This window comes from Capsicum annuum, chromosome 5, assembly GCF_002878395.1.
Source record: "Capsicum annuum cultivar UCD-10X-F1 chromosome 5, UCD10Xv1.1, whole genome shotgun sequence".
Classification (NCBI taxonomy): domain Eukaryota; kingdom Viridiplantae; phylum Streptophyta; class Magnoliopsida; order Solanales; family Solanaceae; genus Capsicum; species Capsicum annuum.
Window position 1 is genome coordinate 1,369,760 of NC_061115.1, and position 14,506 is coordinate 1,384,265.

Below are 14,506 nucleotides of genomic sequence, written 5' to 3' on the forward strand. Positions count from 1 at the left end.
CTATTATAAAATTCGAAGAAGAATCGAATTATAAAAATCTATTGTACGAAGGTATTTCTGTCAGAGGTTATGTCCATGACATTCTGTATGTTGTAAAATAAAAATAAAATTATACTTTAGTAACATTAAAATAAGTTGCGTTACGTGCTACAAATTTATTGATGAAAGCAAGCTTTTCACGAAAGAGGTTCACCATCTACTATTATACATGCATAAAAAAATATTATCGAAGGTGTTCGAATGAACCCTCTCCCGCACTTCTAGCTTCGTCCCTGACTACAACATGCTAAAATATATACAAGAATAACAATATCGAACCCAGAGTTGTCCCACGAGTGGGGTCTGCGCAAGGGCGGATTGTGTTACGATATCTCGTAGCGATAAAGAGACCCTTGCCTTAAAATAAAACATATCGAATCAGTTTAAAAAAGAAAATGCAAAAATGAGAGTAGTAATAACCAAAGTATGTGAAATGAAGAACACTACACAACATACAAAAAAATGAACAATAATGACAATAAAATAATGGGATAAGCCTTGTAGCAACAGATAAAGTCATCGTCATGTGACCAAGAGGTCACGGATTCAAGCTTGGAAACAGCTGTGAAATGAAAATACTATACAACCAGAGGCGGAGCCAGGATTTCAAGTAAGGGGGTTCAATATTCAAAGAAAACTAAGTCGAAGGGGGTTCAATACCTACTATAACCATATAAAAAATAATTTTAATCATGTATAAATAGCATATTTTTCCGTCGAAGGGGGTTCGTGGGCTAGATCCGCTTCTGCATACAACATACAAGAAACTGAACACTAATGACAATAAAATAATGGGATAGGCCTCGGAGCAACGGGTAAAGATGTTGTCATGTGATCAGGAGGTCACGAGTTTAAGCTTTGGAAACAGTCTCTTGCAGAAATGCAGGTAAGGCTGTGTAAAATACACCCTTACGGTGAGACCCTTTCTTGAACTCTGCGCTTAGCGAAATCTTTAGTGCATCGAAATGCCCTTTTTATAATGAATTTATCGTGAGTCTAACTCGATTCCAAAAGCTACCAATAAGAAAATTGCCTTGACCTTATTCCACCTACATGGACTCCAACATTATAATATTAAATGCAAATGTACTTGAGGCAATAAAATCATTTCTCTTTAAGTAGCACCAAGAGCCAATCATGCTATGAGACCAATCATGTGGCTTTAAAAGTCAAGTCTTTCAAGAAAGCATATATATTAATAAAGGACCTACCAATGGAGGATAAAAATAGAAGTTCAATGGTGGTTTGTGTTACAGGTGGTGCAGGATACATAGCTTCATTTTTGGTGAAAAAACTTCTTGAAAAAGGCTACATAGTTCATGCCACTCTCAGGAACTTGGGTATGTTGTCATCTTGTTTTTACTATATTTTTTAATCAATCAGTTGTCTTGAATCAAGGGTCTATCGAAAACAGCCTCTTTACCCCGACAGAGGTAGGGGTAACTAGGTAAGGTCTGCGTACATCCACCCTCTCGACTCCGCTTGTGGAACTATAATGAATATGTTATTGTTGTTCTTGTAATAAATTGTTGTGTTGAGGGTCTATCGAAAACAGCCTCTTTACCCCGGCAGAGGTAAGGTAACTAGGTAAGGTTCAGTATGTTGTTGTAATAAATTGTAGTGTTGAGGGACTATCGAAAACAACCTCTTTACCCTGGCAAAGGTGAGGTAACTAGGTAAGGTGTGCGTACACCCACCGTCTCGGACTCCACTTGTGGAACTATACTGAATGTGTTGTTGTTGTTGTAATAAATTGTAGTGTTGAGGGACTATCGAAAACAACCTCTTTACCCCGGCAAAGGTGAGGTAACTAGGTAAGGTCTGCGTACATCCATCCTCTCGGACTCCACTTGTGGAACTATACTGAGTATGTTGTTGTTGTTCTTGTAATAAATTGTAGTGTTGATGGGACGGATGAGATCCCTCCACGCTTAGCTAGAAGTCATGGATTTGATTCTTGAAAATAGAGAAATTTCATAGAAATACGGGCCACGTCATGGTCTACTTTTTGACTTTGTTTTGGTTAAATAGTTTCACTCGTAGAATTTGAAACTCCAAGACAGTGTCCAGAGGGTTGGGTGGGAGGTTATTCATCCGAACCCCTCAGGCGGAAAATCGCGTTGTATGTAGAAGGCCATTTTTTTGTTAAATGTAAATATACTAGATTGAACGACATAGTGAAAATTCTGACTCTGTCACTACAGGACACGACACGAATTCAGATTAGTCGAGTTTGTGAAAGACTCATAAACTGTGATAATTTTGCAGAGGATAAAGCAAAGGTTGGCTTGTTGAAGAGTTTGCCTAATGCAGAAGCAAATTTGAAGTTGTTTCAAGCTAATTTGTATAGACCAGAAGAGTTTGAACAAGCAATCCAAGGATGTGAATTTGTTTTCCATGTAGCCACTACTTTGACACATTCTGAGGGATTTCAGGTACCTAAGTTTCATTTTATTTTTTAAATAACGTCAGTGCTCGGGTCAGCTTGTACACATCTCGATAATTTTACTGAGTTCTTATTGCTATATGTGCCTATCGAGAATTTTACCTGATACTTACTATCGCTCACTAGCACAAATTACGTGTCTTTTTTTATAATGTTGATGTTTGAATTAGTTGTTGGTAAAGTTGCTGTCATGTGATCAGGAGGTCACGGGTTCAAGCCTTGGAAACAGCCTCTGGCAGAAATGCAAGGTAAGGCTGCGTACAATACACCCTTGTGGTAGGGCCCTTCCCTGGACAGCGCGCATAGCGGTAGCTTTACTGTACCGGACTGCCGATGTTTGAATCAGTTTGTGCACCTGTATTGTTTCGCTGAGTACCTGGTTTCCTGTAGTTACCTATTACATTGGTTGATAGGCTACATTCTCTGTGATCGTCAGGATCTGAGCTATACTCATCGAAGGGTATATGCATCAAGGGTGTGACCTAACGGGTAATGAAACACGTGGAGAACCGTAATAACACGGTTTCAAATCCCATGGGAACAATCACCGGGAGATTTCTTCTTATCTGCCCTAGCCTTGACGGACAGAGATACTCGGTACCTATATTGATGAGCGGTAGCAGGTACTCAGTGTAATAGTCGAGGTGCGGACAAGCTGACCTAGACACCACCATCATACAAATATGATCCTATGTATATGCATCAAATCTTACTTCTTATGAATACATGCTTGTAAGTCCGAGATACTCGGAACCTGTATTGATGGCGGTAGCAGGTACTCAGTGTAATAGTCGAGGTGCGGACAAGCTGACTTAGACATCACCGTCATACAACTATGATCCTATGTATATACATCAAACATTACTTCTTATGAATTTTGTAACAGTACAAGAATCAAGTAGAAGCAGCAGTTGCATCAGTGAAGAACATTGCAATGATATGTATAAAATGTGGCACTGTGAAGAGGCTTATATATACAGGCTCTGTGCTTGCTGCTTCACCAATGAAAGATGATGGCAATGGCTACAAAGACTTGATGGATGAAACATGTTGGACACTACCTCTCAATGTTCACTTCCCTTTTAGTGATGATTTTGTCAGGGTAAGGTTTCTTTCGTATTACTAACGATGGTGTCCCGACTTTGTTTACTGTCATTTTGTCCTGAGTCGGGGGTCTATCGGAAACAGTCTCTCTACTTCTTCGGAGGTAGTGGTATAGACTGCGTACATTCTACCCTCCCCAGACCCCACTATGTGGGAATATACTGGGTTTGTTGTTGTTGTTGTTGTATTAACGATGGTGTCGAGGTCAGTTTGCATCTATTTAGACCATCCTCTTGGTGTCCGATATCCTCTACCAACACAGATACGTCTGTCCACCAAGACTTCAATAGATGGGAAAAAGTCATGTAGTATTCTTTCTTTGCACGTAATTCATCAGTCATCGGTACACACCTTGAGTGTCTTAACAACAAAATTATGAATTTATGCGTCTTATTTTCCTTTTTAGTCTTTTTTGGAAAGACCGTTTCTCTCTATATTTAGTAAGTTTTTTAGTTTCAATATACTCATAACTTTACTAATACTAATGATACTTCCTTATAGGAGTGACATGACAATGTTTAAGACCACAAGATTCAGATAATATTCCCGATATGTTCTCAACATCATTATCTTACGACTACAAAATTGATCGTCTTCTTTACATATTTAACTAAACTTCGTATCCGCTCTAACTAAGATGCATAAGATGAAACGGAGGGAGAAACAGTATCACAAAACCTTATCGGAAGAGCATAAGCGAGCTAGAACTCTAACCTTGCAGAGTTTCCGAGTATTCCTCGATCATTCCCGTTCATATGAACTACCTAAACAAGAATTCTCAAACAACAAAATATATGAAAGCAAAAGTATCGTAACATTTTATTTTCTTTTTGAATGGTATAGGATTATGTGAAAGCAAAGACAACATGTGAGAAAGAAATCTTGGACTTTGGCAAAGATGGATTTGAGGTTGTGAGCTTAGATTGTGGCCTTGTTGGAGGAACAACAATCATGTCAAATATCTCAGGAAGCATGGCTGGTATATTATCAGCGGTAGCCGGTGACGAAATTTGTTACAAACAACTCAGGTTCATAGAAGAGGTTAATGGAAAAGTACCAGTTGTACACATTGAAGATGTTTGTGAAGCTCACATTTTTGCAATGGAAAATAGTGATTCAATGAATGGTAGATTCTTGTGTGCTAGCTCCTTTGTTTCATCTGCAGAAATTGCAGGTTATTATCAAGAAAAGTATCCACAGTTTCATGTCAACCAAAAGTAAGTACCTTATCTTTCGTCTTTCGTTCTTTTTTGGTGCTCGGTATCTGGTTTGGAACTAAGGGGAGCCTTGAAGTAACCGGTAAAGTTGCTGTCATGGTTCAAGTTGTGGAAACAGCCTCTTGCAGAAATGCAAAGATAAGGTTGCATACAAAAAACCCTTGAGTTTCGGCCTTTCCTCGCGATCCCGCGCATAGTGGGAGTTAGTGCACCGGGCTGTCCTTTATCTGGCTTGGAACCCAACTAATCTGGATTCTACCACACATTATGGTGGGGGCTAAAGTGCTCCCTACCGAAGGTGACTTCTTTCTGAGGCTCGACCCCGATATGTATGGTTATGTATAAAGGAGTACTTACCACCCAATACGGTTGATTTTGGTATCCGGTATCTGGTTTGGAACGAAGGAGAGCCTTGGAGTAACTGATAAAGTTGTTGCCATGTGACCTGGGGGTCTCAGGTTCAAGATGTAGAAACAACCTCTTGCAGAAATGTAAGGTAAGGCTGCGTACAATAATTAACCCTTGTGGTAAGGCTGCGTACAATAATTAACCCTTGTGGTTCGGCCCTTCACCGGACCGAGCGGGAGCTTTAGTGAACCGGGCTGCCCTTTATCTGGCTTGGAACCCAACTAATCCGGATTCTATCACACGTTATGGTGGGGGCTAAAGCGTTTTCTACCAAAGATGACTTCATTCGAAGGCTCGACCTCGATATGTCTGGTTAAGTATAAAGGAGTACTTACCACCGCACCTCAATTGATATTAAATGTAGTTCTTGAACTGGTAAAGTTGTTGTCATGTGACCAGAAGGTCACAAGGTTCAAGTCGTCAAAACAACCTCTTGCAGAAATGTGGGGTAAACCCATGTGGTTCGGCCCTTCCTCGAACCCCGCGCATAGAGAGAGCACTTGCACCGGGCTGCCCTTCCTTTTCTTGGATTTTCTCTGTGCATACTTGACATTTGAGGTAGAGTTTAACTAATACATGCTGACATTGTAAAATGCGTTTACACTATCAGGTCACTTAAAAGTCGATTGCAAATAACTTATCGATATCAGATCATTTAATGTTAACATATTCGAGCGATTATTTTGCTAATTATTTTTCCCATTTATAAACAGGTACTTGGATGATCCAAAGAGAGAAGTGAAATGGGGATCAAATAAGCTTATGGAGAAGGGATTTGTGTACAAATATGAAATGAACAAGATATTGGATGATAATATTAGAAGTGCAATGGAACTTGGAGTTCTCAACTTAACATCATCTACTTATGGGAACTTTTGATTTTCATATGTTGAAAAATACTTACTCGTATCGAGCGTTTGTAACAAACCGTATGTTATTTCTGGAGAGTCCGAGCAACATATAGATTATGTGTACCTTCCACAGATTCCATTCTGATCTCATTCAAACAGCAGTGTACTCTATTCCCAACAAATGTTTTAATAAAATTAAAGAACAAACCAGTGTTTGTTACACCCTCGAAGTTTTGATGATCTGCAAACTATTCCACAAGGGACCTCATGGACGACTTATTATGTATCTATGGGACCTGGTCTCGTTTGAAGTTGTCCATTGACAATGACTTGCTTGACTACAACTGGTAGTTGTACTTTCCTGCAGAAAGTTGGTGGCGCGGCAGTAGAGGAGGAGAACCTCGACCAATAGCAAGACGCCTAGGTTTTGTTGTCTCATCTAAAAGGATCATCTACTTACAACAAAACCTAGTTTTTTGCAAACATCAAGATTGAACTTTCGAAGGGGAGCCTTGGAGTAACTGATAAAGTTGTTGTCATATGACCAGGAGGTCACGGGTTCAAGCCTTGGAGAAAGCCTCTGGCAGAAATGCAAGGTAAGGTTGCGTACGATACACCCTTGTGGTGGGCCCTTCCCGGACACCGCGCATAGCGGTAGCTTTAGTGCACCAGGCTGCCCTTTTTTATCAAGATTGAACTTCTAAGAAGCAAAAGCTACTCTTGAACACAGCTCATACAAGGGACCTGATTGCTTGCTCATCTTAAGTCTTGTGTGTGTTGTATTATTGGTTCTTTTGGTCTTACATTGTAACGACTCCTGATTATAAAGGATAGTAGATGTGTAGCTTGTCCAAGTCTTAACTCTAGTCGAAGCAACTAGAGTTGGTTGTTCGAGTCATTTGTAAGTGGGTCAAGTATTTGTTCGTCTCATTCTTGTGTTGTGTCGAGTCCTGGGTAGAGTTGCCTAGGATGTGTGACTAGAGCTAGCCAGTTGTGTGTTAAGAGCTATCACACTTGTCTTGTCATAGAGTTATTACAAGAGTTGTTGGTGATTATAGGATTTTGTATCACTTGGTGGCTTGAAGAAGAGTGAAGTTTGGAAATCCTGATAGCAAGTCGTGGTTTTTACTTCCCTTGAGCAAGGAAGTTTCACTTCTTTAACATATAAGCAATGAGCAGTTACGACAAGAACAACAACAACAACATACCCAGTGTAATCCCACAAGTGGGGTCTAGGGAGAGTAGGATGTACCCCTACCTTCATGGGGTTGAGAGGATGTTTCCAATAGACCCTCGGCGGCTCAAAAGAAGCGTAATCAAAAGCAGTTAAAGGCCTTGAATAGTAGCATTCCCTGAATCTTTAACTATGATTTTAATCTATACTTTAATTTAGAAGCAATGTGCTAGAAAAGGTAACTGGAAAATGAAAGATAATGCTATATTTGTATGAATCTGCATCGTCTCCATTTACATTTTCTGGATAAAAGAACGTGTAATCATATGACTGAGTCCCCGAAAACAAAGTGATAAGACATGTTATACACTTGAAATTCGACCATTTTGACCCCTCGACTAATAATATCATACACTTGTATTTTTACAGGAACATTCACATACGAAGAGACTGAGATCGATCAAGACATACTTTGATTTGATGATACAAACTTCATTTAGCTTTCGGTGATTTCTTTCAGCATTTCAACCACCTTCTTCATCTTTGGTCGTTTTGCTGGTGTCATGTCAGTGCACAGCAACGCAACCTTCAACGCTGCTAACATTTCCTTTCTCCAAGAAAACGATATGGTGCTGAGCTTTGCATCGAGTATCTGCTCCGGTGTTTCCCCTCTTGCAGGTGCACCGTGTACCCACTTAACCAAATCTATTCCTTCACCAAAAGCTTCATCTACAGGTAGTCGAGTGGTTAGGATCTCGAGCAAAACAACCCCATAGCTGTAAACGTTTCCAGGAGCCGTTACTTGCATTGTATACGCATACTCTATTGAGAAAAAAAAAACAAAAAATACAAGTCAATAACATCGTTATAATCTCTACAAACGCAAACGGATTAGGATGTGTTGAAATGATAAAGAGTACCTGGAGGAATATATCCAAATGAACCAGCTACAGCACTGATACTTGCAGTCCCTCTAGATGGATCGAGAAGCCTCGATATTTCAACTTCACTAACCAAAGGCTTGAAATTAGAATCAAGAAGCACATTCCCGGAGGAAATGTCAAGATGGATGATAGCAACGTGATGAAGGAACGCCAATCCTTCTGCAACTCCGGTGGCAATGGCAAGTCTTGTTGGCCAGTCGGGTTTATATTCAGGATTCTGGCTAGAGTTATGAAGATATTGAGTCAACGTTCCGTTGGCATGATACTCATGCAACAGAAGAACAACATCTTCATAGATTCCAAACCCGATAGGCCTAGACAGATTATCATGAACGAGCTTACTAAGCTTTTCGAGCTCTCTGATCATCTTACTCTGGTGATGAATTATAGTTCTGTCCATGGATTTTAGCTTCTTCACCGACAAAATCATCCCGGAAGGCATGTCCGCTTTATAGACAGTGCTGAAAGTACCAACACAAGTCTTATTTGAGTCTTTCATGATTGCCTTTACAACTGCATCGAAATCAATTGCTTGCTTTAGATTGTCAACGAAGATGTTTCCCGCTAGTATCACTGGTCTGCTAGAGATCTCGTCGATGGTATTGTTTCCAGCTGCTGCTTCCTTGGCAGCTTTCTCTTGTTTCTCCCTCATCATGAACAGCAAAACAACCACCGTGACAGATACGAAAACTGCTAAACCAGAACCAATAACAGTCAAAACAATCCGATAAGAGACCTTGTGACCGTAAATGTTGTGGTCATAACCATTTAAATCTCCACAACCACCACTCAGAGGATCACCACAAAGATCTTTGTTTCCGAGGAAACTCGAATTAGGACTCTTCTGAAACGGTGCAAAAGCCGGTATTGGACCGGTGAATTCATTGCTCGAAAAATCAACCTCTATCAAACTCTGCATGCCCTTCAACGCCAGAGGTATATTCCCAGAGAGCTGATTATCAGATACATCTAAAGAAACCAACTTGTCAAGTTTCCCTAGATCCTGCGGCAGCTTTCCACGGAGACGATTATGACTCAAGTTCAACGATATCTGCAAGTTCTTCATATGACCAATCTCCGGAGGGATACTTCCGGTAAGTTCATTACTCCCCATTTCCAACTCAAGCAACTTCACACAGTTCCCTATCTCAAGAGGTATCTCCCCTCGAATCACATTCTCCCCCAACAGCAAATACTGCAATCTCGACGTATTACATATATCTACCGGTATAGTCCCATTGAACATATTGTTGCTCAAGTCTAGCTTATTCAGATTCTTACACCTAAGTACTGAAGTTGGAATCTCTCCGTAAAGATTATTCCCCGATACAATCAGCTCTTGAAGATTGTTAAGCTTACCAAACTCAGCTGGAATCGTTCCATTAAACTCATTCGAAGCTAAATTAAGCAGCGTAAGATTCGAGCACTTAGCAAACTCGGGCACAATCTCACCAGACAAACTATTACTATCAGCTTCAAAATAAGTCAGACTACTAATATTCCCGATCGATTTAGGGACACCTCCAGACAACTTGTTATTCCCAATTCTAATACTAGAAAGTCTTTTACACCTCCCAATTGATTCAGGGATCGTTCCAGTTAACTTATTCTGAGTTAGAACAAGAAACTCAAGATATCCATTAGCACAAATACTCTCAGGAATACCACCTTCAAGCTGATTCGAATGAAGATTTAACAACGTAAGCTCCGAATACAATCCTAAGTTAACAGGTACATTACCAGTAAACTGATTCTCATAACCAGTAAACACGTTAAGACTGGTCAGATTACCGATCCACAACGGGATGGAACCATTCAACTTATTACTAAAAACTTGAAAATCTTGCAAATTTTCCAACCCTATCAGCTCATCAGGTATAGCACCAGTAAGCGAATTTTTCGACAGGTTCAATGCTTTAAGCCCTCTAAGCATACCTAATTCACTAGGAATGCAGTTTCCAAACTTGTTAAATGACAAATCAAGATATTGCAACTCAGACAAATTACCAAATGCTAATGGAATAGAACCTTGGAAGTTGTTATTAGACAAGTCTAACCATTTCAAACCTTTGAGCTCAGATATAAGTGTTACATTACCTTGTAATCTAAAACCAGAAAGATCAAGCCTTTCAACAACCATTGAATTGTTGGAAGTGCAAACAATGCCATTCCATGAACAGTAATCAGTTGTGTTTACATCCCAACCTGGTACTGATAACTCTTTACCAATTGCTTCTACTACTTCCTGATCATGAAAAAACAACTGGGAATTCCCAAGTTGGATTCTTGATAACAAGACAACTAGTATAAACACAGTTAACATATAGCTCAAATGTGCCATTCTTGAACTTCTTTTTTGTTTTTCAAGAAAACAACTTTTGTTCAATTTCTTATTCTACTTCAACTACAACCAAATAGAACAACAATCAAGAATTCATAGGAAGGGTGGGGATGGGGGTGTGAAAAAAGGTTGAGTCTTGAAATGCTCAAGAGGTTATTTGTTAAAAAGAAAACACCTTTACTTGTCACAAACTCCGAGTTAGGATAAGAAGTCACACAGCAATAGAATACATGAGAGATGTTATATTATATAAGTAAGCAGGACTTATACACTGATAAAATGTTTTAAAGACGTATGCGTATAGTTTCAGAATGAACAATATTACCGGGGGGAGGGGGGTTGTTTGGAGTGTGATGACACTCCGGATTAGGATATGAAGTCACACATCAACAGAACACATAAGAGATGTTATATTATATAAGTAAGCAGGACTTATACACTAGCTATACGTTTTAAAGACGTATGTGTATAGCATCAGAACGGACAATATTACTAGCGAATTGGATTGAGTGTTTGAAATGCTCTTTCACTTCAAAACAACCAAATGGGACTCCGAATTAGGATAAGAAGTCCGACATCGACAGAACACATACAGAACACATGAGAGATGTTATATAGTATTATATAAGTAAGCAGGACTTATACACTAGTGACACGTTTTAAAGACTATGTATATAGTATCATAACGGACAATATCACTAACGAACTGAACCGTTACGAAAAGATTTGAGTGTTTGAAATGCACGAGAAATGTGACTAATAAACCAAAAAGCTAGGAAGGAAGCCCTTAAATTTAGGAAAGTACTCTACTTTAAGTATAATTCATGTCAAGAAAATGAAGAAAAACATTGAGTGTACAAGTAGAAAACAGACAAACAAACAAAACATTAAAAAACAATAGGACACAGAAAAACTGGGACACTAGTCTAGAGCTAGTACTAGACCCCCGAAATAAAAAAAAATAAAAAAAATATTAGTAAAATAAAAAACTAATTGTTAGTAGTACTAATAAACTACTAGTATTAGATTGGATTAAGGTTGCACAAGGGAAAAAAAAAAAGATTTTGTCATCCGTGCTAGTGGTCGTAGTGTTAGTCTTATTTCGGAGTGTGTTATTGTTTGCCGTGTTATATAGTGACAGTCTTTTTTATGTTATTATACGGTGTGTTAATACCTATTGTTTCTTGTTTCCTTTACTATTTTCTCTAGACTGTTTTTATCTTAAACTGAGATACTACAACGTCCGCTCCTAACCCCTAGATCGAAACGTTACGGTTCACTCCGATGCTGCTTGCTGGTGGAGGTTGGGAGTATCTCAATTATGAATAAGAAGTCGAAGAAGCCCTAGATCCGCTTCTTACTTACCTACCTTCCCAGACTAGCTAGTCAGGGCGAAGCATTCTTAGCATTAGTAGTTTTGGCACGATAAACTCATGAGATGTGACCTCATGATGGGTCGGTGGGAATGGCTCGTGATCGTGCATTCAATCAATTTCCCTTGGAAAACGATGGTCAAATTTTGCCGTAAATAAACAGATGAGTTTGATTTAAGCATCCGAATAAGAATACGGTTTAGATACCCCAGAAATAACTTCTCTATCTCACCTCCGAGGGAGGGATATGGACAACGCTGTGGGAATATACTGAGTATGTTGTTGTCGTTGTCGTGTTTGGAGCCAAAAAATTGTTAAAAGTGTTCAAAATTTAGTATATACGTACGAGAAATAATTTGTGACGTATTCAACTAATTTGAATTCGCATTATTAAAGAATTAAAGTTAAAGGTGACTTGTACCAAAAATTGTTTTGTTTCTACTCGGAATTTAAACTTTTAATTAAGAATGAGAGTAAGCGTTCTTTATCAAGAATTGTTCTAGCTAGGTATATAAAAATAGTTACATAATAGTAGTAGTATTTAAATTTGATATTTCCAAAGTGTAGGGGCTAGGCTAGGTACGTCTCGAAAAGTCTTTATTTGTAAGAATACTCAATTAATCTGAATTCACACTGAAAAATTATATTTTAAAAGGTAATTTTATTAATGAAATTTTTAATTAAAAATAGAGAATTATTTACCACTCGAGCACAAACTTTTACAAACACTTTCTACATTTATAATTGATTAATGTACATATTTGAATTTGAAGGTGAAGTCAATTATTTCACAAAATGTGCAATGGACCTACAAATTGGAAAAAAAATAAAATTGTGGGACACATACACAATAATGTGAAAATGTCTTCATAATTGTAGGGGCCTCTTTCAACAAAAAGTAATAAAATAAAAGTTATAATATAATAAAATAAAATAACCACCGTCTTATAAAAGAGAAAATATACACAAATAATGGTGACAAAAAATTAATTTGTCAAATATAAAAATCTTTTTTTATCCATTGGTTAAAAAGTTCAAAGGACAAAATCATTGATATAAAGAGGCTCTCTTTTCTTCTTTTCTTTTCTCATGATTAAAACAAATATTGTCTTTGAATTAATTTTCTAAAAGAATTTTTTCATATGTATTTTTGTATTTGTTTTGGTGTTCGATACTTATTTTGGAGCCGACCGATCTATGTTTACGTAGGACGTCTCACTTTTGATGGTATAAGACTCTTTATAGAAGACAATTCTACACTTAACGTTTGAATTCTACACTTCTGATTAAGAATGAAAGAATACTTATTATTTTTGTTGTTGCAAAAGCGCTTACATGTAGATGTTTCGAAAAAAATAGAAAAAATAACATAAACATACACTTTAACTTATCATATTTACACAAATCTCCGTCCGTACAAAATAATTACAGAAACCAACGAATTATGTATTCGTTGGATATATCGGGAGCTAATAATGTATGTCGACAAATTCAAAATCAAAAAAAATATATCGGGAGCTAATTATGGGATTTATTTGGTTTGGTATTTTTTTTGGTTAAAATATTTTTTTTTTGCCAAAAAAATATCTAAATATATATTTCACAGACATTGAGCAGAAAAAATTGGAGGAATCATTAAATTGGCACTTTGCACATTGACAAATGACAGTAATGATATCTCTTTTATTATGATCAAATCACTTTAATCATTTCATCACTTTTTTTTTTTTTTTTTTTGCATATTCTTTATGTTATTTAGATACGAAGTCGTGTTAATTAGGGAGCGATTTATATTTTTATGGAGAAAAAGGTCTGAAAAATATTTAAATTTTAGCAAAAGTTATTGTTACATGCGTTAACTTTGCGGGAGTTCTATGGCAACCATAGATTATTTTTTATCATATTTATGTGGCATATATTTGTCAGTTGGACCACTGTGTGAATACACGTGCATTGAGCGCGTAAGGGTCTGAAGTGGTTCAGCTAAGCAAATATACGCCACAAAAATACAGTAAAAAATAATTTAGGAGGGTCATTGGACCCCCACAAAGTTGAGACCTGTTACAGCAAATTTCGTCAAAGTTTAGGTATATTTCGAACTTTTTTTCCTTTTGTGAAAAATTTTCAGTGTAAATTCAAATTTAATCGAGTTCCAATACAAATATAAGACGACGAGTGGAAGCAAAAAAAATATTTTCTTTCAGATTTATTAATTAACTAAATACATATGTGATTTAGAAAAAAAAAATATTTAGTCAATGATAAACAATTATTTCACTTTTTAAATGCCGGAACTTTTGATTAATTAGCCCCTCATGCTGGATTAAAGATTAGCATTAATTAGGCACACTAATAAATTAATCCAATTTTACAAGTTTCCTAAACTATATTATTATTTTAGTATATGGAATTTTTTAATTATAAATTGATGTACTTTAATATATATTAATTACTAAAGTTATGAATTTGAAGTTTGAAGTCGTGCAACCTTGTGAATTCAATGAGTATTTTCTTTATTTTGTAAGGGTAAAAGAGTCAAAATTGTTAGGTGTACTATTTGAAATTGCTCGATTTTATCATCCGTTAAATTTTTAATATGCTAATATTCT

At 37.3% G+C, this 14,506-nt stretch overlaps 2 protein-coding genes across 2 annotated transcripts; one reads left to right on the forward strand and one right to left on the reverse strand.

Moving 5' to 3' along the window:
- Positions 1–1,114: 1,114 nt before the first annotated feature.
- On the forward strand, positions 1,115–6,285 carry LOC107870063 (putative anthocyanidin reductase). The gene is made up of 5 exons (XM_016716460.2): positions 1,115–1,379; positions 2,308–2,474; positions 3,372–3,587; positions 4,433–4,806; positions 5,928–6,285. The coding sequence occupies exons 1-5, from the start codon at positions 1,253–1,255 to the stop codon at positions 6,091–6,093; spliced, it is 1,050 nt and encodes a 349-aa protein (XP_016571946.1). The 5' UTR covers positions 1,115–1,252; the 3' UTR covers positions 6,094–6,285.
- A 1,197-nt stretch (positions 6,286–7,482) lies between these two features.
- LOC107870064 (leucine-rich repeat receptor-like tyrosine-protein kinase PXC3) lies at positions 7,483–10,804 on the reverse strand. Its single transcript, XM_016716461.2, has 2 exons — positions 8,160–10,804; positions 7,483–8,061 (listed from the first exon to the last, which is right to left on the reverse strand). The coding sequence occupies exons 1-2, from the start codon at positions 10,522–10,524 to the stop codon at positions 7,736–7,738; spliced, it is 2,691 nt and encodes an 896-aa protein (XP_016571947.2). The 5' UTR covers positions 10,525–10,804; the 3' UTR covers positions 7,483–7,735.
- Between the last annotated feature and the right edge of the window lie 3,702 nt (positions 10,805–14,506).

Bases quoted from the DNA above. Each gene is read 5' to 3' on its own strand.
- LOC107870063 (XM_016716460.2), top strand. From the start codon at position 1,253: ATGGAGGATAAAAATAGAAGTTCAATGGTGGTTTGTGTTACAGGTGGT. The intron at 1,380-2,307 runs GTATGTTGTCAT...ATAATTTTGCAG, and splicing joins TGCCACTCTCAGGAACTTGG to AGGATAAAGCAAAGGTTGGC. The intron at 4,807-5,927 runs GTAAGTACCTTA...ATTTATAAACAG, and splicing joins CAGTTTCATGTCAACCAAAA to GTACTTGGATGATCCAAAGA.
- LOC107870064 (XM_016716461.2), bottom strand. From the start codon at position 10,524: ATGGCACATTTGAGCTATATGTTAACTGTGTTTATACTAGTTGTCTTG. The intron at 8,062-8,159 runs GTACTCTTTATC...TTTTCTCAATAG, and splicing joins ATTTGGATATATTCCTCCAG to AGTATGCGTATACAATGCAA.